The sequence below is a fragment of the Fringilla coelebs genome (assembly GCF_963513975.1).
Source record: "Fringilla coelebs genome assembly, chromosome: 8".
Lineage (NCBI taxonomy): Eukaryota > Metazoa > Chordata > Aves > Passeriformes > Fringillidae > Fringilla > Fringilla coelebs.
In genome coordinates this window covers 4,141,795-4,163,857 of record NC_140066.1, presented here as the reverse complement: position 1 = coordinate 4,163,857, position 22,063 = coordinate 4,141,795, and the positions used below count along the sequence as shown (strand labels likewise).

Genomic DNA, 22,063 nt, shown 5'->3' with positions numbered 1-22,063 from the left:
CAGCTGCAGCTGCCGGTGGGGTGCCCAGAGCCCTTTCTGCCCCCTTTGGGTGGCAGGTCACAGGCAGCGGGTGGGGGACCCGTGCCCCGTGCGCTCCGCACCGTGTTTATCGCCGGGCTCTTATCCCTGCGGGCTCGGGAAGGACAGGAGCCAAGATAGGGCCCGGGGTGGCTTCACAGCGTGCTCAGCCCCTCTGATAAAGCCGCAGGCAGCGCAGCGGGAGGACAAACAAAGCCCTTTATCTCCCACTGGGCTCCTTGCGCTCCTCAGGGTCTGCCTTTGGAAAGGTCACGTACGTGGGGACCGGCACGGCCGCGGGGGACACTGCCACACCGGGGGCTCGGCCGTGTCCCGGGCGGGAGCTAGAGACACCAGGGAAGGCAGATGGGGTACCCCAGCCTGGCACTGGGCAGAACCCCATCCCAGATTTAGGGGACCCCAGGGAAGGCAGATGGGGAACCCCAGCCTGGGAGTGAGCAAAACCCCATCCCAGATTTAGGGGACCCCAGGGAAGGCAGATGGGGGTACCCCAGGCTGGCACTCGGCAGAACCCCATCCCAGATTTAGGGGACCCCAGGGAAGGCAGATGGGGAACCCCAGGCTGGCACTCGGCAGAACCCCATCCCAGATTTAGGGGACCCCAGGGAAGGCAGATGGGGAACCCCAGGCTGGCACTCGGCAGAACCCCATCCCAGATTTAGGGGACCCCAGGGAAGGCAGATGGGGGTACCCCAGCCTGGCATTGGGCAGAACCCCATCCCAGCCTGGCAGTGCCCTGCCCCCGCACCCCTTGATCTCCAACAAGTTTCACTCCACCATCCGTTCCTGCCTTAGGGAGCGGGACAAGGCCGGCGAACGGGACCCCGGCACCCCGGTGGGGTTTGTCCCGGAGCGGGGCTGCAGGGCTCCATCCCGGGCCAGGGCAGCAGCATCCTGCCGCGCCGGTGCCACGGCGCAAACAGCCCCTGGAAGCCGGGGCGGATCGAACCCCAATAACCCATGGGGGGACCCTCATCGTTTTCCCGGCCCACGGAGGGCCGGGGACCGCGGGGACACGGCGGGTGTCCCCTTCCCCACCGGAACGTGATGGTATGCCCGAGCGATGGGCTGGCCCCGGGGGTGCGGGGGTGAGCCCGGGCTCGGGAGCGTGCCGGGGGTGCTGTGCGGGGCCGGGGGGTGCGGGGCAGCCCCGGGAGCCCGGGCCGGCCCTGACGCAACCGCGGCTCCCGTTTGCAGCGCCCGGGGCCGCGCCGGCCGCCAGGGGGCGTGGCCCAAGGAGGGGGCGTGGCCTCCCCGCTGTCACCGGGCAGGAGAGACGCCGCGGACGTGCCCCGCGCTCCCATTGGCGGGCGCGGGGAGGGGGGCGTGGCCCGGCGTGCCGCGGCTATATAAGGGCGGGGCGCGGGCGGCGCGGGCAGAGCGGCGGCGGAGCCGGGCCCAAGCGGGTGCTGCTGTGTCCGGAGCCATGCCCGGGCTGTGGGAGCGGCTGGCGGGCGGCGAGCGGGGCCGCCTGGAGACCTCCGACTGCGAGTCTCTGGGCAGCGCCTCCGGCTCGGAGGGAGGTGAGTGCGGGCCCCTCAAGGGCTGGAGGATGGATGAGGGTCCCTGGGCGGAGGGGGTGGCGGTGCCGTGCCAAGCCCCCAAAGCCCTGGATCGGTGTGTCCGGAGCCACCGGCGCACCCCCGGTACACCCCCGAACCCCTACGATCGGAGTCTCGCACCCCGGCGCTGACCCGCCTCTGTCCCCTCCGCAGATGCCGAGTACGCCGAGGGTGTCTCCCTGCCGGACATGGACCTGGAGCTGCTGCACGACCCCGAGGACGAGCTGCTGTGCGCCAGCCTGATGGACGTGGTGCAGGCCACGCTGGGCCGGGCCCCGCTGGGCGCCAAGCGCTGCTGGCGGCTCCTGATGCCGGCCCAGCTGCAGGCGCAGGTGCGGGCGGAGCTGCTGCGCCTGGCGTGCAGCGAACCCTGCGGGCTGCGCGGGGCCCTCCTGGACCTGTGCGTGGAGCACGGCAAGGCCTGCCACGACGTGGGGCACATCGCCGCCGACCCCGGCGTGGTGCCCACCTTCCAGCTCACCCTGGTGCTCCGGCTGGACTCCCGCCTCTGGCCCAAGATCCAGGGACTCTTCGCCTCGGGGCCGGCCTTCGCGCCGCTGAAGCTGAGCACGGGCTTCAGGGTGATGAAGAAGAAGCTGTACAGCTCCGAGCAGCTGCTCATCGAGGAGTGCTGATGAAGAGCCACTTCCCAAGTGCTTCGGAAGAGCCGGGCAGAGCGTGGCGGCTCCTGGCAGCCGCTGTAGTTTAGGTTAGGCTGGAGTAGGGCTGTAGGTGGAAGTAATTGGGGCAGGCCGAGGTCCCCTGGGGCCTGCCCGAGCCGGGACATCCCTGGCGTGGAGCAGCCGGGACATCCCGGGTGGAGGTCGCTTCACGCCGCCGGTGATTGTGGGGTGATCCCGGCGCTCCCGGAGGCGGCAGCGGGGCTGCTGGAGGGGTGCCGGTCTCCCGATGGCTGATCAATCATGCGGGGTTTTTTTGTAAACCAAGATTGTAATCAATGGGGTCTCGGGGGAGGGGGAGTGGCGGCCGAGGGGGGCTGGATCAAAGGCCGAGCCCAGCTGGAATTGCGTCTTTGATCGGGAGAGGGGCCGGAGGGCAGGACCCTGGCCCCGACACTCTGGGGGCACTTCGTTGGTTACAGTTTACACTCATACACTTGATGTTCAAGTGCGAGAATTCCTATGCAATCGTGTCGGGTGGTTTTTTACTTTTCTAATAAAACTTGTCTTGATTGATAAGCTGCCGTCTGTCTCCCTGTTGTCACCTCTGCTGGGGGAGGGATGATGCAACCACTGAAATTCCCAGCTGGCACCCTCGGGAAGCCTTTCCCTGGCAGAGCAGCCCCTGCGGTGGGAGCTGGATGTTTTGGGAATGGTGGGGAGTCCCACTGCACCCACTCCTAATGGGAGCCACGGGGCTGTGACTCAGGGGGCTGAGTCAGGACCCCGAGCCTGCTCCTGCCCTGCCAGGAGCACCCCAACACCCAGCGAGGGGCTGCTGCTCCTCCCTGGGCAGCCCCAGCGGGGAATTGGGGTACAAACCCAGGAGAACGGGCTCAAACCGGGACTGGGGGAGGAGAGGAGGAGGAGGAGGGTCACACCTGCCGGGGGGAGCACGGCCCGGCCCCAAACACACTCTGCAACACCGAGGCCAATTACCCAAACCTGCAATTAGAGGCCTCGGGGAAGAGGCTTTCACTCCAGGATAATTAAGCTGCTTGGCAAGTGAGGAGCCCGTGGAAGGTGTGGGGGGATAAAACCAGCCTGAAAAGCCATTTCCATTCACATGTGAGCTCCTTCTGGCTCAGCCTTGGCTTGTTTGATTTTATTTTTTTTTTTTTAATACCCCTGTGGAGAAACTGTATCACTGTGGACAGACAAACAGCGACTTGTTGATGAGAATCTTTGCCATAAAAACCTTGTTTTTGACATGAATGACCCCATACCTGGAGTGTTGGGAGCAGAGATGCTCACTGGTGTAAATATCACCTGGCAGCAGTCAGGGCTAAGAGCAATGCCTGGCTCGCACAGCTGGAAATGCATGTGTGCAAAGAGGGGAGGATTTCCCCTAAAAAGTTGGGGTTTGGAGCATTTCTCAAAGGATCACATGCTAGAGCATCACCCCTTCACGTGAGGGGCATCCCCTGTGGGTCATCCAGCACAAAGCCACCCCTGGAGCCACGGAGAGGGGTGGAAAGGGAGCTCCAAAGCCCGAGTGAGTTCCCGGGGCAGCCCGGGCTGGAGGCAGAGCTGATCCCAGGGAGGGCGCAGCCGGAGCTTGGTGCTGACAGCAGCAGTGCCGGCCCTGCCGGGGCATCCTGACTCTGGCAGTGTATTTACAGCTCCAGAAACACGTGGGGTTTTAAATAGCCGGCTCCTAAAGGGGTGGCCCTGCTCCTGTGCTGCCAGCAGCAGCGTGACCCCTGCTCGTCACCGCCTCTGGTCACTCTCAGGGAAGGCGAGGGGAGCCTCATCTGATTTTTTAAAAATTATCACACCAAGAAAACAAAAAGAAAACCCCAGCAAAACTCCCAAAAGCCAACACAGAGCAATGGCACAGCCTCTGTGCTGGGGGTGCCAAGCAAATCCTTCTGTGTGGGACCACCCAGTCACAGCCCCAGCTATGAAGGTGAAACTTTGCTTTTATTTATAGCAAAATGGCCTTTCCGTGAGAAATTTGGGGGAGTCTCAAGGTCCCCGGGGTTTGGCAGCTCCCTGGAAGGTGCAGAAGCTTCCAGCCAGGCTGGATCAAATGTCTCCCAAGGCAGGGGTCATGCAGAGGGATATTTTGGGACCTGGGAAGAGCTGGGCTATTTGTGGCACCAGCATCAGCCCAGGGATCCCGGGTGCCAGCAGAGGAAAGGGAGATTTGTGGGGGCATCAGCAGCAATAATGCAAATGAGGGTTTGAATCCCAGGATAGTGCTAAACCCTTATGGTTTTTGCTACCAATAACAATGACTGGGGAAAGAGGAGGGTCTCCTTGGCTCCCTACCTGCCAGAGGAGGATGTTCCTGGAGCACCTGCCCTCCTTTGATGGCTCCCTGCCTTTGGCAGCTGCTCCAATTAAAAGCTTGGGCTAACGAGCTAATGGGCAGCTCAAGCCACCCACACCTGTGGTGAGTGGGCAGGGACCAGCACACCCTGAAATTCAAGAGTGTCTCCCATTGCTCCGGGCTGGGAATGACCCAAAATGCAGCAAAACCACCCCAAAACCCGGGCTGGGGGTGTGCCCTGTGCCGGGAGGGCTGACTCACTGCCAGAGGGGAAATGGCAGGGATGTGACCCTTGGCCTCTGAGAGGAGGGGAACAAAAGGGAAAGGGGAGAAATTCCCACTCTTACCCTCTGAGAGAAGGGGCAAAAGGGGGAAATTCCCACCTAAAGCTTCCAGCACTTTGGTGCATGGGCTGGGGAGGGAAAGAGACCCATCCCAAATCCACCCTGAGGCTGTGGGGCCAGCAGCTGGCAATTTCCAAGCACTGCCAGCAGGAAGGGCACCCAAGGCAGTGTCTCTGCCCAGAACAAAGGCAGCCCAAGTCTTCCTGCCCACCTGATGGGGATGGTGCCCACAGGGCACCTTCCAATGCCAGGATACTGCTGCCAGGCTGGTGGCATCCTAGGCTGAGAATAAGGCTCAGCCAGAGGATGTGGGGCTATGGGGAGGAAGGCCCTTCTGGGACCACCCCAGAACGTGGCTGAAGCAAAGGTGCCCTGCTGGGTGTTCACTGTCACCTTGCCAGGGGCACCACGTCCTCTCCATCCCCTCCCTGTCCTTCCCTCTGCCACCTCAGGGCAGCCCCCACAGGGCCATTGGGATGGCAAAGACCCCAATTCCATCCACCACCGAGGAGCTGCAATACCAGAGCTGGCTGGAGCAGGGAATCCACAGGACACCAACCCAGCTGGAGCCTTTCACATTATAAACATTTATTTATAGATGTACAATTGTATAATTAACTAAATCGAGAGATACAGCCTCTGTGAGCATCCACTGGGATTGATGCCTTCTCCCTCCTTGTGATCCGTGGGTATCTACCAGAAAAAAGAACCTGAAGGTTTTGGCAGGCAGGCTCCAGGCAGGGAATGGCACTGGGCAACACATCCAGCTCCTTCTGTGAGCAGGATTTTGGTTTAACCCCGTCCCCATCATCCCTGTGCCTCTATCGAGCGCCATTTCCAATCCTGAAATTCCACCCAATTTCTTCTGAAGGTGGAAGAACCATTAAAAAAAAAAAGAAATAATAAAACCCCTTAAAATCAGGTCCAAGCCATGGTGGCTGTGGGATAACAGGGCCTGCAGCCAACGGGAGGCTGAGATTCCACAAAATAAATAAACAGCCAAGACAGAGCGCATGGATTCCTAAGGACAACGGGATAAAACCTCCTCTGCCGTGCTCCCAGTTCACTCCCCTGACTGTGCCAGGGGATGGTCTGCACTGGAAATGTCTTTAGACACAAATGAGCTGCAGAGCAGCAAAAAAAAAAAAAATTAAAAAAAAAAATTAAATAATCCAGTTTATTCCATGGGAAGTGGCTCTGCTCAGGCTGGCTTCGCTTCCAAGAGATCGGGAAGAGATCCTCACCTGGAGCAGCCTCACGCTGGTCCTGCCCCTGGTGGGGCAGGCAGGGGGCAGATCAGACCCCCCCTGATCTCCCCCAGCAGAACTTCTTCCAACAGAACACTTGGTTCCTTATGGATCTGTGGCATTTTCCAGCTGTCCTGCAGGAAACACGAGGCGGGGTGTGAGGGCAGGGCCAGGCTGGGTGCCTGGGGGGAGGTGAGGAACCCGAGCACAAATCCTCCCAACAAAGGGCTGTTGGAAAGCCCTCTCTGCACGGAGCACGCTGATTACCAGGCAGAATTCCAGCAGACTCGGCAGAAAAAGGAGTTACATGCACAAATCAACCAAAGACTGACGAGCAAAATCCATCCAGGACAATCCTTCCCCTGGTGAGCGGCTCAGCTGACCCCGGCTCCCGCCGACGCTGCAAATCCCCGGCTCTGCACGGGCTCCCCCCTTCTCTGGGACCCCTGCACCTTTGGGGTTTGGTCTTATCAGAACCCCAAGAGCAGGTGCATGGACGTCTCCATCCACAGAATGTCCTCCCAGGAGCAAAGGACAGCAACTGCAAAGGGATTCCTGTCTTCCAGGCAGGAAAGTGCTGTGGATAGAGACACCCTGAGAAGAGGCCTCCTGCTGCCCTGCTCCCCAGAATGGGCAGAAACCAAAATAATTTAATCATCCAACCCCTGCATAGTTTAAAAGTACAACATATATACAGCTATAAATTAATGTTAAATAGATTATATTTTCTTTTCTTTTTCTTTAGTGTCTTCTTTTATCAACAAAATCCCACTTCTCTCTCCATTGGCAGCAGCAAAGGGTCTCCTTCTGCTTCACGGCTTCTGCAGTTAGTTTGGGTTATTTTACACTCTGTGTGTCTGTTCCAGGGGCTGTGAGATCCTTGTGGGATCCTGGGAGCACGCCAGCAGTGTTGGGAGGGGAGGAGGAAGACAGAGAGCTGGATTTCCTGTCCCAAGCGCTGCCTGTGTCGTCAGAGAGAGGCAGAGAGAAGAAAGAGGGGCAGTTGTGCGTTGCTAATTCTCCAATTCCATTTTTAAGATAAGGTTTGATTCTTTTTGGAATAGCAAAGTCTGTCACCTCGGCCCAGTGCACTTCCCCAAAAGTCTTCGGGCGTTTCAACGCTCTGGGAACAGAAGCGGCAGTGGTGTCAGTCTCCGGCCAGTCTGTGACTCCCCCTGGCTTCCCCACCCCACAGCACAGGCAGCAGCTTTTCCAGGCTCTTTCCAGACCACGGGTGCAGGGAGGGAATTAAAGAAAAGCAGGTAATTAACACCAGAAGAGGCGCAGTCATCCGAAGGAGAGAGCGGGAGGATCATGGTAAGAACGGATCCAAAACCAGGATACACCCAAAGAAAAGCCCAATGTGCCCCAGAGGATTTGCTTTAAAGGCCAAACGTTCAGATGCCGAGGAAAACAACCCCCAAAAGTGCAAATCAAGCAGCTCAACAGCCAGCATCCTCAAGGAGTCCCTGTGAGCCGGAACAGAGTCCATACAACATCTGGAACAAACTTCACCCAGGAGTTTTTCTATAGAAATCCTGTGCTCAAACAATTCTGGGGTAGCGGGATCTGCACATTTCACAGGCAGTACCTGGTAGGCAAAACCAGCCCAAAAATTGATGCAGAAAAAGGACTCCAAACCCTGTGGCAATTTTTTTTCAGTATTTTGGTGCAGTTCTCCCAGCACATCCGCTCTCACATGTGTTATCCGGGCTCTCCTTAGTCCAAGCTCTCCAACCCCCAAATCTTCCAGCCCTCCCCCCCAGCTGCTCTTACTTTGATTGCCAGTTTAACCCAGTCAGTTACTTCTACAACCTGCTGGGAACATTTGCTTTGTTCTCCTTGAATGGGAAGGCAGCAGGAGGGGGGGAACAAGGAACATCTGTTGGGTGGGACTCCATTCCCTGTCACCGCGCTGCTTCACGTGCCAGGGCTAACAGCTTTCCCAGCAAAACAGACAACAAAGCAACCAAAACCAGGGGCTCATTAAAATGTGGGGGCTGGATGCCACAGCGCCTAAGAAACTTCCAACCTCACCAAGGGAATCTGCCCTGTTCCTAGAGGCCAGAGAAAACAGGGAGCCTGGAGAGAGCCGAGGGTGCCGACATGCAAACTAAACCCAATCAATTCCTGATTAAGGAGGGAGCGCCGTCGGAGGGGAGGCTGCGCGCGGGCACCCCGAGGACACTCCTGGAGGGCTGTGTCTCAATCAGGGCTTTCAGTGATAAAAGCACTGGGGTTCCCTGCTCCCGGCTCGTACTTGGGCTGGCACTATCCGTGCAGGGAGGCCTGGACGTCTGACAGTCTGCTACAGCTGGGGGTGCCCATCTTCTGTGCCCGCTGGTACAGGTCCGAGTCCCCGAAGTAGCGTGCCCGGTACAACAAGCCTTCCTCTGCAAAGGGAAAAGCTCAGCGTCAGGAATGCCCTCTGGAAGAGACTCCCCTGCCAGGCCCTGCTCCCCCACAGGCTCTGCTGGGAACGGGAGGCACCTCCAGCTGTCCGAGGTGGAGCAAAGGATGAGGATGAGGATGAGGAAATGCCCCGCGCCCTTCGGGACAGGATGGGCGTAAGAGCTGCTGACAGCTCATCCATCCTGGGAAAAGCCAAGGGAACCCAGTTCCAGTCCCAGGACGTGCACGGGCAGCCCACACAAAGGTTACCCCAGCAGGGCTCGTGAGTTTGGCACTGCCCAGGGATGATCACAGCCCCTCTGGCATTCCAGAGCTGAAATCCTAGCCCAGGCACTGCTCCAAGTGCCGTGACCACCACAGCAGCCAGAGCACACAGGCTGCCCCTGGGCTGCCCTGCTGCCCTCACCCCCCTCTGCTGCCAGGATACCTGACTGGATCATCTGCCTGGGCAGCCCCTGCAGCCCTGGGAGCAGGGGTGGGATGTGGGACCATGACACCATGGGCAGCAGACGTTCCAGCACCGTGCTTGACCGACTGAAATATGACACAGGGCTAGCAGGGATCCCAGAGGTTCTACCTTCCCCCTCCACTGGAAATCAGAGGTATCCTGCTGACATGGCAGAGGAACCTCTGGGGCACAGCTCCTGTCTGACCAGTTCTGCAGCAGCATTAAAAAGCAAAACAAAACAAAAAACCCCCACATACCAGGCCTGTCATGAAGTCATAGACTGGAAAAAACAAAGCCAACGACACAGGAAATGTGCTGGCACCGTGTTAAAGTATAACTTCAGCACAACTTAGTCCTCAGTCATAGACCTTCCAAAGCCAGCCCATGGAGCAGCTGCTGACCCCTCACTACTCACTCTGCTGCTTCTCTCTCCAGCAGTTGTTCCTAAGGTTTGCTATGTAGTCGTCCTCCACGCTCCGCTCCACGTTCTTCAGGTTCGTGCCCGTGTACTCCTCGGCAAAGCTCTCGGACACGTAGTAGGGGACCTTCAAGTGCTCTGTGACCCTCCTGTGTGTGTGACCCACAGACCTGGTGCAGGGACAAGAGCACAGCAGTGTGGAACACGTTTCAAGGGCACAGCAAAGCCCCCAGCTTGGGTGGTGTGATTCCAAAGAGCAGGAAATATCCCTCACCAGCTACCAGCTTGGAGGGCTGGAAGGGAGCAGCATTTCTGGATGAAACCAACCACCAACACGGGGAGAGAGAAGCTGCCAGGCCTCCAGCAAGATGGGCAGAGCTCTGAATACAGACATGACTCCAAGACACATTGTCCAGGGCCTAAACCCACTGAAAATAAAATGTTCCCTGGAATTTTTGTTAAATCATTAAATCTGTGATTTCCTCCATTCGCAAGATGGGACCCGCTCTGTGCCCCGGCCTGCATCAACCAGCACAGAAAGCACTTTCCAGAAGGAAATCTCTTCCTCTCCTGGCCCTGTGGATTTGCATTTCAGACAAAGCCCTGCTCTTGCTCCCCCTGACAGCCCAGCAAACCTAGAGACCCTCCCTAGGGCGTGTGTGTGAGCTGTGACACAGGAGCTGGGCCCAAACGCTGGATTTGCCAGAACGGCTCCACCTGGAGATGTGCCCAAAGTTCCCAATGTGATAAATACCAGCTGCTGCTGCACTGAGAGCCAGCCTGATTCTTGAGCCAGCTATAAACATGAACTCATCCAGCTCACCCTTCAGTCTGTTATCAGAGGATACAGGTGGGATCCCAGGGCTCCTGCATGTTTCACCAAGGCCCAGTGCTGGGTAATTGAATGGAATGAACAGGAGCACAGAGCTCTGCTGGGATTTCTCAAGGCAGAGGTGCAGCCTGGGAAAAGCCAAGTTCACTATTTTCTCTGTCAAGACAGAGCCCTGAGCTCTCCCAAAGCTCATATTCCTCTCCTGGACAAAGAGGGACTACAGAGTGTGCCCCCACAGGGGTGTGAAGCATGAAAATCAGGGCACAAGAAACCTGTCGCCTGCAGTCAGACATGCAATTAAGTCAGGCCAATTCCATGAGGTGTTACTGAACAATAACAATCAGGCCCACAGCCAGGCAGCTCTCCCAGCAGGAAGATCCTTTTTGGAAGAGATTTACAGAGCTAACAGTGGTTCTTTAGGACACCTTCACTATGGAGGAGTGCCATTTAAATCTGTGGGTTCAAAGCTTCTGCTCCCCTGCTCCTGAGCTGAGGCACAGCTTTCCCTTCCCTGCTGGCAGAGGAGCTGGCAGTGAGTGATGCAGCAGCTCCTCCTGCCGGCCCTGCAGCACCTCAAACCAGCTCAAACACCCTGCCTGCTCGGGAGGCCTCTGGCAGGGCTGGATGAGCTCACTTCCCACCCTTGTCCAAATCCAGCCTTGGAAATCGGGTTGCTTGCTGTTACCTGAGTGTGCAGAGACAGGGACAGCACAGGGAGCAGGGAATGGGGCAGCAGAGAAACATCTGGGGCTCAGGGATGGCTTCCTCTGGCAGCTGACAAGGCTGGAAGCAAATCCCTGCCCACTTAAATGCTCCCTCCCTTGTGTGTCTTCTCACCCCACAGATCTTCACCAGTATAAACCCAACTGGTGCATGTGGATAATTCTTAGTTTTACAATGCTAATGCCAGCTGTGGAAATCACAGCTCAACAGCCTTCACCTTCTCAGAAAAACCCTTAACTGTGCCAAAACCATCCCATCTTTGGTCCCAAACCCCAATGCCACAGTCTTTACTCTGAATCTGAAAGCCAAGCTGGGTTTTATAGGATTTAACATCATGCCCCTCCCCTGGAATTGTTCAAGGCCAGGTTAGATGGGGCTTGGAGCAGCCTGGTCTAGTGGGAGGTGTCCATGGCCATGGCAGGGGGTGGAACAGAGTAATTTTAAGGTCCCTTCCAATCCAAAGCCTTCTGGGATTCTGTGATCAATGGCAAACATTGCTACCTGTGAAAACAGGCAGGGACACCAGGCTGCAACCAGGTCTGCCCTCTCTAAATGCACACAAGAACTCACACTGAACATGCACTAAGCCTTTGCCAAGAATGATGCAAGCAGACAGAAATCAAGCCTGTTTTCCCACTCTTTGTTAGCACTGCACAGTGACTAAGAATGAGGACACATTCCATTAGTCACCAGAGGGAGCAGATGGGGGCATTTCCACGGGATCTAGAACAGAACAGTTTCACTTTCACATCCTTGTATCTCACACCTGTTAGAGAACCACAAAGACTTCACTGGCAGCAGGAGCAACAGGGTCAGGAGACAAAGCAAAAAATCCCAAAGGAAGAACAGAGGCAAGATCCCTGCCCCACCACACCCTTCCACAGCCCACCCCCTCCCCATGTGGGTAAGTTGTAGAGGAATGGGTACTAACAGCCTGTGGCTCAAACTGTAGGGTGGGCTGGAGACCATCATCTGGCTGAGAGCTGACACGATGATCAGGATGAGGATGGGCATCAGCTGCACAAACAGCCCCAGGCCGCCCTGAGGGAACAGAAACACACAGTGCAGTGCCACCTGTACAGCTGGACAAGGATCCCATGGCTCCTCCCATCCTCCTTCCCTCCCAGGGCTCCAACACAACCTCCTCTCCTGCTTTTCACAGGAAATGACCCAAACTAGCTGGGGGGAGCCCAGCAGCCCACAGGACAGTGTGACTCTGAAGGTCCAAACTCCCTGGCCCTTCTCTGGATGAGACAAGGGCAGAGGGCACTGCCAGGGAATTCCAAAAGCCTCAACCCCACAGCTCCTTTTTCTAGAGCAAACTAGACTGGTTTCATGGATGGCCTTCTCCCCTTTTCAGTGCTGGACAGATGAAGGTAATTCTCCCTCTCCCTCACCTCCCGAGCTCCCTTCAGTCCCACCTTCAAGCTCTAGATAAAAATATTCAGGAAGTTCTTGTTTGTTATTTTACAATAAAACTGGCTCTGCCCAGACAACAGCCATAATAACCCCGACTCCACCTTTCTGTTTGGGAGGGTGGCAACAACCAGGACTGTTTCACAAGCCAGGCCCAGGAACCAGCTCCCAATGATATGCTGGGAAAACCTCCAGCCTCCCAGATCCCAGGTGTTTTCCACTTACATCCCCCTGGTGCTCCCGCCGGTCCTGCCTCTGGTGGTAGGTGTACCTCATCCTGCCATTGCTGTACACGTGGACATTGCCTGGAGGAAGAAGAAAACTCTTACTCCAAAGTCACAGTGTGGAGGGTGCTGCTGGCTGGCCAAGGAGGGACCACAAAAGGTGGCCATGATCCATGTTTAATCTGTTTACAGGCTGAAACAGGATATTCCTGAGGTGGTTTGAGCCCAGAGTGGGCACAGAGCTCCTCCTGTAAGATTTTGTAGAATTGTATGAAAATTCAGCTTAGAAGTGACCTCAGGAAGTTCAACAACCTCCTGCCCAAAGCAGGGTCAGCTACAGAGAGACAATACCCTGCACAGGCCTTCTCCCTTCTGATGGAATAGATTAAAAGCAGTTACAAACAGAAATAATTCTGGGTTTTTTCCCTGCCAACAAAGCTCTTCCATGTCTTGTTTTAAATGTCAAAGCTGCAGCTGCAAAGGGAGCCAGGCTGAGAGAGCAGCCCTCAATTCTCTCGGGACGGCGAGGAAAGGGAAAAGAGACTGAGCTGAAATAGCAACATGCTGTTTTTGCAGGAGTAGCTTCTTGGCCTCTCTGCCAGGCAGAGTACAAATGCTGCAAAAGGCTTCCAGATGCTTTTGAGCCACTGGTGTTGGTGCTCAGATTCAGACAGGAAAGAGCTACCAGAGTGAATTTTCTTAACTGAAACCAATTTGTTTTTTTTCAAGTTGGTCCACAGGGGTCAAGAAGCCCTGTGTCCACTTCCAGTCAGATATGAATAGAACAAATACAAAGGAGTCTTCCAAAATACCCTTCTCCTGACATGGAATCTGTGTCTTTGGAGCAAGTAAAGGAACATTATTCTTTCCTGCTCCCCAAGCCATGATCAGCACTGTGGACAGACAGGAAACAGATTTATTTTTCAATTCACAAGGTCTAAACTATGCTGTAGAAATACTATTTTCCTTTTTTTTATGGGGCACAGGGGAGAGAAGGAAGTGGCCACTGATCTTGGAGAGCCTGTTCCAGCTGCGTGGTGGAGCAGACAGAGATCAAGAACAAGGCCCAGGTGTTACCACAGCTTGCTCCGATAAGAAGATTTAAATTCCAAAACCACCAGGCAGAAAAGCTTTCCTCAAAACAGGATTATTTTCACAACAACCCTTAAAACAAGTAACTTTTTGTTCTAGCATTTCACCCAACCTAACAGCAGCTGATGTTGCCAGCATGCAAACAAACACCTGAGGCTGGGAAGAAGCCCAGCTCTGATGGCTGCTGAGCTCTCCAAAGATGAACCACTTAAGAAACTCGAGGCCACACCAAACCCAGCTCAGCCTCAAGAACCCCAACTGCACCAAAAGGACGAGCAGGACCACAAGGCAGAAGGTGCTTACTGGAAGGAAAGCCACCCCCAAAGAACATGTTGAAGAGGTCCTCGGGGGAGATGTCGGCCTCGAAGCCGCGGTGGAAGTCGGCGTGGCCGTGGCCGTGGCGGGAGGGGTTGAGCTTCTCGTCGCCGAACTGGTCGTACTGCTTCCTCTTCTCGGGGCTGCTCAGCACGGCATACGCGTTCCCGATGGCTGCGACACACACAGGGAGGAAGCATCAGCTCAGCCTGCTCCTTCCTCCCACCTGCAGCCCTGAAAAGTGCCAGCATTTCCCTTTTTCATCGTGCAGAACAACCCACTCGGCCGCCCCCAGCAACAGGCACCTGGCACGGGGCAAATCCAGGCAGGAGGAAACCACACTGAGTGAAAAATTCCTTAATTCATTCAAATGAGGAAGTGGTGGTATGACTGATAAGGGTTTGGTGCATGGCCCCAGAGAAACCCTTCAGCTGTGTAGGGAAATCAAATTTTAGTTGACAAATTTTATTCAAAAGTGGCATTAAGGGAATTTATTGTCCGAGCCTACAACTGAAACTGCAAAGAATTTAAATACAGGCTAATTCCCTGAAAGGGACTTTAAAACTTTCCATAAAAGCTGCTAAGGAAACATTAGCCAGAAGTTGCATCCATCAGCTAAGAGTTTCAGCACTTCCAGATGCCACATGCAAGGTGCATAATTACAAGGACTGTTAACCAGTGTCTGTGAGGCTGGAAATGTACTGGAACTAAACCCCTGCCAGGTCCCTGGGTCCCTCTCCTTCCAGCCTCAGGAGTTTGAGCCCTTTTCCCAGGACGACTGCCTGCCACCCTCCAGTTTCTGTACTCACCTCTCACCACTGCCCCCTGTACCAAGCCACCCCAGACCTCCCTGTGTCACAAGGACCCAAAATGCCCATGGCAGCAGGTGCCTGGTGTGTAAAAGGCAGGGGCAGAAGGGATGGAAAAGGGGGATAATGTGCCCATTTGGAGGAGATCAGCTCCAAGATTCAACATTTCCCCATGGTCAGATGGAGGTGTACGGTTTCTTCTTGGAGTGGAGATGTGGAGGGCAGAGGATGTAATGTCAATACACCCCTTCTCCTTCTTGGTTATAATTAGTGCACCCAGAGCAAACATTTCTAGAGCCAAGCAGGGAAGCTGGTGGACAAGGAGTGACTCAGAGTGTATCAACCACACAGCTGGAAAGAACAAGGGAAGCAACGACAAGGCAGCGATTCAGGGTTTCTTCACTGTCTGACTTTGTGCTGACAAAGCCCAAGAAATGCCTCATTCCAAAGCAGGATTTTAGCTCCAAGTAGCCAGGCTCAAGGCTTTTTCCAGGAGCAGACAGGCAGTGATGCAGATCTGCCACCAGACAGCCTGCAGCCAGCTGGAACTGTACACTGAGACACGGGCTCAGCACAGCGCCTTATCAGCGGTCACTGGGAAGGCGAATGCCAAGACTTCAGCTAATCCATCAGCATAAGGAAAAATTAACTCATATCCTCACAGCAGGGCACGTTTCCCCCTTCACCCTCTGCAACCAAGCAGGTGGACTTCAGCTCAGCTCAGGGGCTGAAGGACAGGAAGCCATGGAGGCAAGGCCTGGAGGAGATAACCTCGCAGCGGGGGATAAAGGGCACTTTGCTTAACGCTCCACTTCAGGCACGTAACTCCTGCCAAAGCCTTGGGCAAACATCATTATTCAAGATTACAGGTGAGGAAACCTGCCTTTGGCCACTGAGGGATCCAAGGATGAGGTGATAGCTGTGTGCAGATGCCCTTCCATCTGCCCCCCACACCAGCACAGGCTCTCCCAGGTAGCTGGGGGTCAGTCACTATTTGCTAACACTTATCAGGGAAGGATTTAAGTCTTGAAAGGCTTGAACAAACCTTACCCAAGACTTTTACTGCTGAATTTGCGTCTGTGAGGAGCTCACCTGAATACTGTACCAGTGCACTCACAGCAGGCCAACCCTGCTCCCTGCTCCAGCAAAGGGCTCATGCATTTCACTCCCCAAATCAGGCTGCTTTGGGGTGGAAGGTGCCTTGGACAGGGACACCTTCCAATATCCCAGGTTGCTCCAAGCCCTGTCCAACCTGGCCTAGAACACTTCCAGGGAATCCAGGGGCAGCCACAGCTCCTCTGGGCAGCCTGTACCAGAGCCTCAACACTGTCTTGAGTAAAGAATTTCTTTCTAAAAAGTGGCCAGAATCAGATTATTTTTGTGGCTTCCAAACCAGTGCTGTACGACTGGCACCAAGGAGTTCTGTGTTTAGCTCAATGATAATAATCAAACTTCCACAGCTTGCAGGGAAAAATGGGATTATATGTTCCAAGCAATAGCATCTCTCTTGGAAAATTACTCCAATCTTAAGGTATCTCATTACCCAGGAAACATCCCTGCTGCATTTATAGAGAGGATTTGAGAATTGGGCTCTTTGCAGCAGAACCAGAGCTCCCTTTCTGAGTTCTGGCTGGGCTCACTTGTATGGCTGCTGCAGGTCCACCCTAGAAACTTCCACCTGGGATTTCTATCCACCAGTTCCACCCAGAAATGGCTGGGTGTTTCCCAAAATGTTTCTCCTGAGGGGTCTGTGAGCCCTGTGTCTGCCTCTGGTGCTGCACCAGTTAACTGGGTAAATCCTGACAGAAGTCCCTCCTGAGCAGCAAGACAGGAGCTTGGAACAACACACAGGGAAGAGCTGCTGGGAGAAAGAGAAGGAAGGCTTCTCCTTACCCAGCCAACAGAGCTGAGTCCTACCATGCCAACCTGTGCTTATTATTTCAAGCTCATACTTTGGTCATGACACGACCAGCTCTGAAGGGAGACAGCTTCACAAAGAGCAGCTTCATTTCACTCTGCCTGACTCGTGGGGCTGTTTTTAAGAGTTCTCTCAGTGAGAGTTGGGGGCAAACCACAAATCTGGAGCTGGCTTTACCTTTGAATGCCTCTGTGGCCCCTGGTGCATGGTTCTTGTCTGGATGGAACTTCAGGGCCAGTTTCCTGTAGGCCTTTTTCAGATCCTCATCAGAAGCTTCTCTGTTGACTCCCAGAATTTCATAATAATCTTTGCACTGCTTTACCCTGCCAGGGGAGAGGGGAGCAAACAGTGAGTTCCAGGAGTAAAAACCTCTTTGTCCTGAACACTTGTCAGCTCAGAGAGTTTTCAGGCAGCACAGTTTCGGGGTGTTGCTCAGGGATCTGTGGATTACTCAGCCCCTGCTCTCAGAGGGTGACCCAGCACAGAACGAGTCGGGCCAGTGGAGGAGGAAGAGCCTCCCCTCAGACCCACACAGGAATGTGACTGGCAAATAAACTTCACATTCATCACCTCCACGTGTTGGAGGCTGTTTGGGAAGGACTACAGCACCTGAAGGATATTGGCCTTTCCCTCCCCACCTCACTCTCTCCTCAGCTAATTCCCAGATGTAAAACTTGCATCAGCTGAATTCCAGAGAAGGAAGGAGGGAGCAGCCCAGGATGTGCAGCCCATTCTGCCTGGGCACACTCAGCCCAGCCAAGGCTTCAGCTTCTCACATGATGAGACAGAAGCCAGCAGGCTGGGTTTTTGGAGAAGTGGATGACGTAACAAACATTCCTGCAAGTCCCTTGAAGTGGTTCTTGGACAATTCAGGCCGTGCCCATAACCTTAAACAAAGTTTACCCAGTGACTGCACCTGCAGTTCAGTCCTTCAGCTTCCAGGATGGGCAAATGGGAGAAAGGAATGCAGGGAAGCTTGAAACAGGGTTTGGAAAACCAGCAGACCCAGGCCAGCTGCCTACCAGGGTTGCTGGAGCTATAAATCCTCCTGGGCATGCTCTTAACACTATTCCAAATGGTTCAAAGCTGAAATCTTTAAAATACTGTGAAAAGCAGACGGGTACCACGTGATAAAGTCAAACAAATGGCCCAGAGAGCTGTGCACAAACCTCTTCACTGCATCCAGCTGGTCCTGAGTGTAGCCCTTGGGGGCCTCCCCCCCAGCCTCTCCGTTGGCTGATGGGAAATCTCCACTCATTCTCCTGAACTGAGGGTTTGTGGATTCCCTGGGCTGGGACTGGCCATTGGCTGACTGCTCGTTCTTGCTCAGTGACTCAAGCAGAACTGAAACGAGAGAAACCAAAACATAGAGAAGAAAGCACCAAGCTCAAGCTGCCCTTCCAGCTCTCCCATGAAGAGATTCCTCTTCACCTCTGCCACCTTCCCAAGACCCCCCCATCCTTCCCCAGGAAGACCCTCACCTTTCCTCCCATGTAATCTCTCAGCTCCTGTTGCTTCTCACCCAGGTGTGAGGGCCACTCCTGAAGATATTCTGCTTCTCCCAACACACACAAGCTCCATAAAAACCCCAGGACCACCCAGACAGACAGACAGACAGTCCAGGAGCCACAGCAGATCTGCAAAGCAGTGTATCCCTGTCCTTTTCCCCCTTCCATCTCTCCTTGATGGCAGAGCATGTCCAAATTCACCTTCCCTCTTCTTCTCCTCCTTGCAAGGCTCAGGCACTCTCTTCCACCCTCTCCAACACCCAGGCCTGGCCTAACCACCCAGGTGACACAATGGAGGGAGACTCCAAGCATCCTTCCAAGGTGCATTTCCCTGGCAGCTGCACAGCACCATCTTTTAAAATTGCTTTTTAAACCAAGCACCAGACTGATTTCTTCACCCCCATTCGAAAGAACAGGCACACACACTCCAGTGAAACCCAGCCAAGGATATTTACACAGGCCCCACTATCCTGAGCTTGCAGTCCTTTATCCAGAGCCTAGAACTGGGAAGGACGTTCCACCTCCTCCCATGGATTGCACACCACAGACCTTGCACTATGGGCTATCACCTTCTTTAGGCAAGTGCAAACAACACTTGCAGGCCAAGAGATGAGCCAAGATATCCTATCTGGCCCCAGTGCTCAGAGGGGGCAGAAAAATCCACTCAGGAATCCAAAAGCCAATAGAGGATGAGGAATGAAAAGGACAGTGGGCTAAGCAACAGTAACTCTGAGAGTGATGAGCTTTTGGGCCTGGGGGCTTCACAAATTTTAAATTTATTTATTTTAGAAAAGTAAATTCTTCCCTCATTTACATTCCCAATGCTTCAGTGTTCACTGAATTACAGGCTTTGGTTTTGCTCCTTCCAAACCTGGAGCAACCTGCCAGGTGATTTTAAATTTCCCCTCACAAGGATGTTTCCCCACCTACCCCCTTCCTGCTGCTTTGGGCTTTGTTCCCTACAGCTTACCAGGAGATTTTGATCCTAGAACACTTTGGGTGGGAAGAGATCTCAAAGCCCATCCATTCCCACCCCTGCCATGGGCAGGGACTCCTTCCACCATTCCAGGATCTCCAAGCCCCAAAGTCCAGCCTGGCCTTGGGCACTGCCAGGGATCCAGGGGCAGCCCCAGCTGCTCTGGGCACCCTGTGCCAGCGCCTGCCCACCCTGCCAGGGAACAATTCCTAATTCCCAATATCCCATCCAGCCCTGCCCTCTGGCACTGGGAAGCCATTCCCCTTGTCCTGCCACTCCACTCCTGATGAAATCCCTCTCCAATTTTCTCGTAGCCCCTTCAGGCCCTGGAAGGAGCTGTGATGTCTCCACACACCCTTCTCTGCCAACTCAGTTCCACCCCAGCACGTGGATGGAGCACTTTTCCTCCCTTATTAGCCAACATTTGCCCAACTTCCCATAAATCTCCCCCAACTCCCCCTGAAGGGTGACCAGAGTGTGACAGTGCCTCAGCCAACGTGCCCTGACACAGGAGATTTTTGCTGCAATCCCCTTGCAAAACCCTTCCCTGATCCCAGAAAGCCCAGCCAGGGTCAGCTTGCTGAGCATTGCCAAACCCTGGGGAACTCCTGGGGAAGAGATTTAGAGATTTCCCAGGAGCTCCTCAGAGGCTGGGGGACCACCAGAGGATCTCTGGCAGCATTTCCCAACCCACAGCCAGCAGGACACGGAGCAAAGGGTCCTTGGATGAGAAACCTGGTTGGGACTGGCCACAAATGAGCACGCTGTGTTTAACATTAACCCTCCCTGCTGGCTCTGCCTTCCTCCAAAAGTCACTTTTCCTACCCAGTCATTTCACCAGAGCAGAAATTCCAGAGGAAAGGGAGGGGAGGAAAACCACAGCACAGCACAGGCTGTGTTTGAGGCAGAGGGAAGAGGCCTGGAGCAACCAAAAAGAGGATTACAGGAAGCCTTGGGGCAAACAAGCTGCAAAGCTCAGCCAAAGAATCCAAACCCAGATGAGGTCAAAGAAAAAAAAAAAAAAAGAAAAATTAAAGCTACAGCTCTTTATATAATATTCTGCCATGTAAGAACATTCAGGGAAAGAACTGAATTTGGCTGCTTTCACCAACCACTTCCCATATGACTTAGAGCTTCCAGGAAATGATGGAAACAAACGAAAACCTGGCAGAAAGTCTCGGGGAGGATTGTTTTGTTACACGTGTGAGAGCGTGGGCTCAGCCACAGCCTGTCTGTCTGTCTGTCTGCAAACAGCAGGAACAGGACAGGGAGAGGAGGAATATGATGGAAACAGGAGGAACAGCAAGAGGAGAGGAGGAGGAATGAAGGGAGGAAAGGAGGAAGGATGAAGAAGAGAGGATGGGGAGGAATGAGGAGGAATAGGAGGAGAGAAGGAACACGAGGGGGAATGCAGGAACAGGGAGGAGAGGAAAGGGAGAGGGAGGGGAGGAATGAGAGGAGGAGGAGAAAAACAGGAAGAGGAGAGGAACAGGAGGAGGAAGAAAAGAACAGAAGGAGGAGAGGGACAGAAACAGGAGGAGAGGAGGAATAGGAAAGGAGGAATATAAGGAGAGACAAACAGGCAAAGTGTAATAGGAAAAGGAGTAGAGGAATAGGAAAGGAGGAATCGGAGGAGGAAAACGGCTTTTCACAGCTCCCCGAGAACTTCTCCCTCTCCTTGCCAAGCTCCTTCCCTCCCCTCAGCGGGTGTTGTGCCCGGCTCAGGGGTCCCACGGCAGCGCGGAGCCGGTCCCCCTTCCCAGCACCCTCCTCACTGGGGGCCCCCGCTAAAGACAGAGGCCGCGGCCCGTCGGTACCCGGTCCCGGCCCAGCAGTACCCGGTCCCGGCCGGTACCGCAGCCCGAGACCCCCGGACGCGCCCCGGGCCCCCCGATGAACTCGCTTTCCCGGCGTGCCCCGCGCGCACCGCGCAGGCGCCGTGAGGGTGAGAGGTCAGGCCCGGCGGCGGCCGCGCAGGCCGCGCTCCCCCGGGCCCCCCGCCGCGCCCCCGGCCCGGCGCTCACCGCGGACCCGCTGCGAGGGGTACAAGCGCTGCGCCTTCTCCAGGAAGCGGCGGGCCTTGTCGGGCTGGTTGGCTTTGATGGCGGCCAGCGCAATACCAATGCACCGCTCCGCCTCGTCCCGGTTCGACTCCATGGCGGCGGCGGCCGGGCGGGGGGGCGGAGGGGCGGGGCCGGGCGCGGACGGATGACGTCACGGAGCCCTGCCCTCAGGCGGGCGGGCCCGGCGGAGGCTCCGGGACTCCGGGGGGACAGGCGGGGATTCACCGGCGGGCGAGAGCTGGGGGGCCCCAGGCGGCCCCCAGCAGGGCAGGAGGCGTCAGAGGGCACCCCGGGACCCTGCTCGCGGAGGGGGTTGGGAAGGGGAGGGTTATTAAGAAGCCCTCGAGGAATTCTCTCAGGTGAGAGCCTCCTCCTCCTGCTCGAGTTCTGCCCTTGGAACAGGTCCTGGCTGCAGGCCCGGCACGGGCTGAGGGGCGCCCTGAGGAGGGATGAGGCTGTTCGGGTGTGGGAACACAGGACATCCCTCTGGCTGCCCTGGGGGAATCCAGACCCTGGCGAGGGGCTCAGAGACCTTGGCACGGGGTCAAAGACACCTGTGCCTTCCATTTTAGCCCATGGAAACAATTCCCAACTCTGTGTGAGGAGTTACAAGCCACAAGGGTTTGAGTAGAATGATAGTGAATTTGTCACAGGGTGAAAAAGTAGAATTTTGGGGATTTAGAATGGGGGTTCAAAAGGCAAGGTGGAGGAATCTGGGTGTGTCCTGTCCTTCTCCTTGTCCTCCATCTTCTGCTGGGATGG

At 55.3% G+C, this 22,063-nt stretch overlaps 2 protein-coding genes across 4 annotated transcripts; one reads left to right on the top strand and one right to left on the bottom strand.

The window, feature by feature from the left end:
* Positions 1–246: 246 nt before the first annotated feature.
* Positions 247–2,800, top strand: DDIT4 (DNA damage inducible transcript 4). Its single transcript, XM_084209885.1, has 2 exons — positions 247–1,562; positions 1,755–2,800. Exons 1-2 carry the CDS (start codon positions 1,103–1,105, stop codon positions 2,234–2,236), a joined length of 942 nt encoding a protein of 313 aa, XP_084066011.1. The 5' UTR covers positions 247–1,102; the 3' UTR covers positions 2,237–2,800.
* Positions 2,801–5,468: 2,668 nt separating this feature from the next.
* Positions 5,469–21,407, bottom strand: DNAJB12 (DnaJ heat shock protein family (Hsp40) member B12). 3 transcript variants are annotated; one of them, XM_084210424.1, is made up of 9 exons: positions 21,263–21,407; positions 17,924–18,098; positions 16,932–17,077; positions 14,016–14,201; positions 12,622–12,701; positions 11,912–12,021; positions 9,423–9,595; positions 8,408–8,540; positions 5,469–7,366 (listed from the first exon to the last, which is right to left on the bottom strand). In XM_084210424.1, the coding sequence occupies exons 1-8, from the start codon at positions 21,393–21,395 to the stop codon at positions 8,419–8,421; spliced, it is 1,125 nt and encodes a 374-aa protein (XP_084066550.1). In that variant the 5' UTR covers positions 21,396–21,407; the 3' UTR covers positions 5,469–7,366; positions 8,408–8,418. The 3 variants fall into 3 exon arrangements, with proteins under 3 accessions (XP_084066550.1, XP_084066551.1, XP_084066549.1); XM_084210425.1 differs by having other exon boundaries at positions 5,469–7,270; XM_084210423.1 differs by having other exon boundaries at positions 5,469–8,540.
* Between the last annotated feature and the right edge of the window lie 656 nt (positions 21,408–22,063).

Excerpts from the sequence above, each read along its gene's own strand:
- DDIT4 (XM_084209885.1), top strand. The coding sequence starts at position 1,103 with ATGGGCTGGCCCCGGGGGTGCGGGGGTGAGCCCGGGCTCGGGAGCGTG. Across the intron at positions 1,563-1,754 it reads CGCCTCCGGCTCGGAGGGAG|ATGCCGAGTACGCCGAGGGT; the intron begins GTGAGTGCGGGC and ends TCCCCTCCGCAG.
- DNAJB12 (XM_084210423.1), bottom strand. The coding sequence starts at position 21,395 with ATGGAGTCGAACCGGGACGAGGCGGAGCGGTGCATTGGTATTGCGCTG. Across the intron at positions 9,596-11,911 it reads TACAGTTTGAGCCACAGGCT|GTCTGTGGGTCACACACACA; the intron begins GTTAGTACCCAT and ends TCCCTGCACCAG. Across the intron at positions 8,541-9,422 it reads CTGGAGAGAGAAGCAGCAGA|AGGAAGGCTTGTTGTACCGG; the intron begins GTGAGTAGTGAG and ends TTCCCTTTGCAG.